The 6,059-nt window shown below is 37.7% G+C and overlaps 1 protein-coding gene across 1 annotated transcript in view; it reads left to right on the top strand.

The window, feature by feature from the left end:
* Nucleotides 1-6,059, top strand: part of YWHAQ (tyrosine 3-monooxygenase/tryptophan 5-monooxygenase activation protein theta) — a 47,515-nt gene that overhangs the window by 36,825 nt on the left and 4,631 nt on the right. The window contains exons 3-4 of the mRNA XM_003787383.2: nt 1,449-1,572; nt 5,747-5,910. Of these exons, the coding sequence (XP_003787431.1) occupies nt 1,449-1,572; nt 5,747-5,910 (288 nt within the window). The remainder of the gene's footprint in view (nt 1-1,448; nt 1,573-5,746; nt 5,911-6,059) is intronic.

The following is a 6,059-nucleotide window of genomic DNA, read 5'->3' as shown; positions in this document are numbered from 1 at the left end:
TTTTTTTTTTTTTTAACTTCTCCTGGCCTCAAGCCTTTAAAAATATTTTTTAAAATTTAAACATTTAAAACTTTTTAAAGATTTAAAATTTTTCTTGTTTATTGTATTTAAAAATAAGTTATGGACAAAGTGATTGCATTGTGTTTAGGCCATTTTAATTAGGTTATTTTAGATTTGTAAACAGCTTTCTTTTTCTTCAGTAATTATGTGAATTTGAAACAGTCTTACTGGGTCATTCTCCAAACTCCCCAATTTTGTATCATGCTTGGTATTTTTATATAATGTTAACAGATAAGTATCTGTGGCTATTTTTCCAAAATGTAAATATGGTTTTCTCTATTCTTGCTAGTTTCACTTTGCCTAGAGCAGTGCTTCTCAAAATGTGTGCCTAGGCAGAGGAGCTGGCTGATAATAGCTAACATTTACTGAGCATTTAACATGTGACACTGTTCTAGGCTTTGACATCTGTATATGGATTTTATTTCCAGTGAGGTAGGTATTATCTTGAATTTTTTATGAGAATTTCATTCTACTTTGTAATACTTTTTAATGCAAAAAGATTTTACAGTTAATTAGCAAGTGAAATGGATAGTCTATAAGGTATCTACCATACTTGTGTTTTGTGACTTGTACTTCCAAGTACACTTTGTCCCTCTAGAGTGAAAATTTCTTTGTATGAAATCAGGGATAAAAGACATACTTAAATACTCTATTTTTTAAAATAATTGCATTCAGTAGACATAAAATTACTTCATCAGGCTGCTATATAAGTTTCTACTGTCAATTCCTGAGCTTAACCTTGTTTTGGATGGATACTTGTATGTGAGGGCACTGAGCAGCACTGCTAGGCCATCCGTGGTTGTACTGTTCTCATACTTGATGTCTGAAACATTGTGTTTTCCCTCCTAAAATGATTCTACATTCCTGTTTGCTGCCTGCTGCCTTTCTACTGTGTTCTTAACACTTCAAATATCCCTTCCCCAGGAAGCCTGTCTAACCAGAGGCCATATCCCTCTGTGTGCTTTCATATCACTTTATTCACAATGTCTTAGTGCTTAGTTAATGGTGTATTTACAAACTGAGCTTCTTGAGGGCAAGGACCTTATCATATGTCTTCTTTATATACATATAGTCAAATATCTGGCACCTAGCAAGTATCAGTAAATGTTTATTGAATGAACGGAGGTGTGAACAGGCTCTTTCTAATGGCTTTGTTAAGTTTTATCTGGCTTTCCATTAAAAAACTATGGGCCTGCTAGGGTTACTAGTGGCAACAGTCTGACTCCTGGTCTAAGAACATGCTTCACTTCTAAGCTGGTAGGTATAGTATTACTGTAGTAGTTAATGATTCAAATGTATGATAGGCAGAAGTATACCATAATGATAAGTTCCTATCTCTGTTTAAATAGCTTTTACTAGTGCCTAATGTTTTATCTTATTTATTTCAGGAATTGTTGGATAAATACTTAATAGCCAATGCAACTAATCCAGAGAGTAAGGTCTTCTATCTGAAAATGAAGGGCGATTACTTCCGATACCTCGCTGAAGTTGCGTGTGGTGATGATCGAAAACGTGAGTAAATTTGATATATAGCTAAAGCTTAAGAATAGGAAAGAAGTGGGGATAATTGGGGCCCTGACAATAATCTATATGTAGTATTTGGGCTCTTTGGTAACTTAAAAGAATTGTGGAATCTATATCAAGAAAATGAAGATTGGGCTCGGCACCTGTGGCTCAAGTGGCTAAGGCGCCAGCCACATACACCTAAGGTGGCGGGTTCGAATCCCCAGCCTGGGGCCCGCCAAACAACAATGATGGCTGCAACCAAAAAATGGCCGGGCGTTGTGGCGGGGGGCTGTGGTCCCAGCTACTTGGGAGGCAGAGGCAGGAGACTCGCTTGAGCCCAGGAGTTGGAGGTTGCTGTGAGCGTGATGCCATGGCCGTCTACCCAGGGGGATAGCTTGAGGTTCCATCTCAAAAAAAAAAAAAAAAAAGAAAATGAAGATTACCAAATGTTTTCAAAAATAAAAATGTCATGAATTTATATCATTTCCCCTATAAAACAAACTTATACATGAACTGTAGTTATAATCTGCCATAGTACCATTAAAACAGACTTAATTTTTTATGCTTTAGAATTCTGCTTGACCATATTTTTTAGCTCCAGAGATTTTTGCATATACTTCATAAGTCTGTATTTGACATGGCCTTTAGTATCACTATGCTCTAAATCTTAAGATGGCTAGGAACAGAATCCCAGCTTTCAGACCCACTGCTGGTCTCCTTAGCACTGTGAACCACATTTTGAAACCTTCTTCACTCTTGCTGTTCACTAGCCTCCCTCTAAACTATGAGATATTCAGGGAGGAGCATGAGTTGGTTATGCTCAGGACACCCCTTAGCTCTGCTTCCTTGACGTCCCCTGTGATCCATGTCTGCAGCTAGATAGCTGTGCTTGATCAGGTCCTTTGGTTCCTGTTTAGCATGCTGTTCAAAACTGATGCTGTCGGGGCTTTGTAGCATTTGCCTACTCTATAAAGACATCTGTAGACAAGAAGATGGTGGACAATTTGACCAAGAAATGGGCCTACGCCTCGATGGCCAAGTGCCTGAATGTCTGTTCTCTAGTCCTTGGCATCCTTGTGACCATTATACTCATCATGAGATTTTTACCTCTAGCAGGTGATAACCTGCTAAGCATTTTCTCAGATGATAAAAGATCTTGAAGGCCAGTAGTAGTGTCTGTGTGCTCTACCATTTGCTATTGGCCTTCCCCACCCCACCCCACCCCGGATTCCACCCCTTTATACTGCAGTTTATACTCTCACATCTGTCTATAGTGGGATTCAATAAACAAAACTATAGTGGGAAACAAAACTTAAGATTTAACTGGAAATTACATATAGAACATAGAAACAAGATGTGCACTTTTCTGTTTGTCATATTAATTCATTACTACCTACTTTAAAGGGTCGTAGTATTCACTGCTGATAACATGTAACCCAATTTCTGAAGAGGGAAGATGAAATTGAGTATGTTGTTGCTGATGTATAATTGTTCTAACTTCACAGTAAATTTGAATGACCCCCATGGTTAGGTTTTTACTCTAAAAGGCTGAATACACAGGAACTGTTGATTAATAAAGTAATAGTCAAAAATAGATTTGAATATTGAATATCTATTTTTTTCCTTTTACTACCAGAGAAAACATGGATCTGAGGAAAAGAGTCATCAAATTGTCTACCTTGATTGTTAAAAAGTGAAAGTAAATTCATTGGCAGTGATCTCAAGTGTCTAGGGTAGCTGAGTATAATAATATATCCCATTAAATATTGTATATGTGACTGCTACCAAATTTATCCAGTCCTAGGTAGAAGTATCATTTAATTCCTTATTTTTCCATTCAGTTTATTATTTTGTTAGTCCTTAATTTTGGACTAACAAAATAATAGATAATAATAATTATGATAATAATGGACTAGAATAGCTGCATTATATAGATTCCTCAAAGTATCTCAAAATGGAAGGAGCTTTTACAAATAAATGCTAGTCCTTATTGGTAAGAAGTGTGTTAAGCATTGCTTTTATGCTGTGTGTCCTGTGAAAAAACCAACAAATGCTTATGTACTGAAGTATGTATAACTTTAAATGTGAGGTCCTAAGGTTTTGTTTTTTTTTTAAGAGACAGAGTCTCACTTTGTCACCCTTGGTAGAGTGCTGTGACGTCACAGCTCACAGCAAACTCAAGCTCTTGGGCTTAGGCAATTCTGTTGCCTCAGCCTCCCAAGTAGTTGGAACTACAGGCACCCACCACAACGTTGGCCTGGCTATTTTTGTACTCATACAAAAACTGTATTGCATACCTCCCAAAATATTGTTACTGTGACCATTTACTAAGTTACTGACTGAAAATGAGATGCTTTTGTCATCCTAAATATCAGTGTAATTAAAGATGTAAAGAGAGTTTATATCTTTTTTTTTTTAGAGAGACAGAGTCTCAAGTCGTCCCTCTGGGTAGAGTGCTGTGGTGTCACAGCTCACAGCAACCTCAAATTCTTGGGCTCAAGTGATTCTCTTGCCTCAGCCGCCCAAGTAGCTGAGATTACAGGTGCCCGCCACAATGCCCGGCTATTTTCTGATTGTAGTTGTCATTGTTGTTTGGCGGGCCCGGGCTGGGTTTGAACCTGCTGGCTCCCATGTACGTGGCTGGCATCTTAGCTACCTGAGCTACAGGCGCCAAGCTGAGAGTTTGTATCTTGAGAAACTTTCTGTAACAAAATCTGTATACAAAGCTTACATATTGTTAGTGATATATTAATTTGTTGCCACAAAGAAAAGCAGAATTAGGTGTTAAAATATTGGCACAGAACTGAGTATTTAAGTGTCAGCAAGTCTAAGCAAGTCTGAGGGGTGTCTTTGGGAGATTGGGACACAACCTGGCTTTAATCTCATTTAACCCCTTTAGGCTCATTGGCACTTTCAGTTATATACGTTGTCCCATATACAAGGTCTGACAGTTAAGTTTGCAAACTTGTCCTAGAAATAGTGCTTTAAAGAGTAAACTAGGTGCTGGTGTCGGTGTGTAGCTTCCCAAGGAGAGTACTTTGAAGGTGACTGTAATGATACTCAGAACTGAGATATATAGCACTTTTTCTAGGGTGAGTTTGTGAACTTAATTGTCTGACCTCATACATTTTGATACTCTGGGATTTATAACAGGCTGTATCTATAACGTGAGAGTGGAGGCACTTTATTACTGCTATTGCAGTGCTTTCCATGTGCCAGGCAGAAAGAGCTTATTCCATAAAGGCTGTACCAGTCAGGATTAGATCAATAAGAAAACCATTTCAGAGGAAGGAAAATATACACATTCAGATCACAAAGGAATAGCTTAGTTTCAGTTAATGTCAGTATTTCTTCAACTGTAATAGGCCAGTGGCCGCATAGAAAACTACACTTTTCAAAACATGAGTATGATCAGATTAATGTTGGTAATACTTAACATTTTTTTAGGGTGTGTGTGACATTTTTTATTAGGCCAGTAATGAAATACTTGTCAAAACAGGAGTTTTGTCTTATGTATAGATTGGCATTTTAATGTTGCCTCTCACATACAAAGGATCGGTATAGTTTTTAGAAGTATTAAGTCAGAAAAGAGATTTTGGTTGGATGCAATGGCTCACTCCTGTAATCCCAGCACTTGGGAAGCCGAAGTGGGAGGATCCCTTGAGCCCAGGAGTTTGAAAATACCTGAGAAACAGTAAGACTCATCTCTACAAAAAAATAGAAAATTCAGCTGTGCATGGGGGCACGCACGTACCTATAGTCTGAGCTACTGAGGAGGCTAAGGGAGAAGGATCACTTGAGCCCGGGGGTTTGAGGTTGCAGTGAGCTATGAGGAAAGTATTTTCATTATTTAGAGAAGGGTATTCCATTCAAATTGTTTTTAATTGTTGTATTTCCAAGTAGCAGAATTAAAAGATATGAAAGAGGAAATAGTTTTAGCCCTGGAGATGGAAAAAGCTGATATCTCATGCTTTTTAAGCTGATTATAAGCAAACATTCTAAGCTAGTTTTTGAATACCCAGTATAAGATGATGTCTTTGGTTTGCTACTGTGCTTTTAGAAGTGGCTGCAGAGAATAATCTGGTTCTACTGAGAACTAGTAGCACGTGCTAAAGTCATGAATGTTCTGTATCTTGGATGGGTGTTTTCAGTATCATGCTTTTTTCTTTTCCCTTCACAGAAACGATAGATAATTCCCAAGGAGCTTACCAAGAGGCATTTGATATAAGCAAGAAAGAGATGCAGCCCACACACCCAATCCGCCTGGGGTTGGCTCTTAACTTTTCTGTATTTTACTACGAGATCCTTAATAACCCAGAGCTTGCCTGTACGCTGGCTAAAACGGTAAGAAGTGCATGTAGAAAATACTCTTCTTTGGTTAAGGTTATTTGAGATACTGGGTATGTTAATGTATAGTTATTTTACTTGGAAACCCAGTGATAATTTCTACTGTATTTATTTTGATTTTTTTTTTTTTTTTTTTTTTTGAGACA

Source organism: Otolemur garnettii, unplaced genomic scaffold, assembly GCF_000181295.1.
Source record: "Otolemur garnettii isolate 467f Iridium unplaced genomic scaffold, OtoGar3 scaffold00022, whole genome shotgun sequence".
NCBI lineage: Eukaryota > Metazoa > Chordata > Mammalia > Primates > Galagidae > Otolemur > Otolemur garnettii.
The sequence above is the reverse complement of the archived record's forward strand: the minus strand, read 5'-3'. Positions and strand labels throughout refer to the sequence as shown.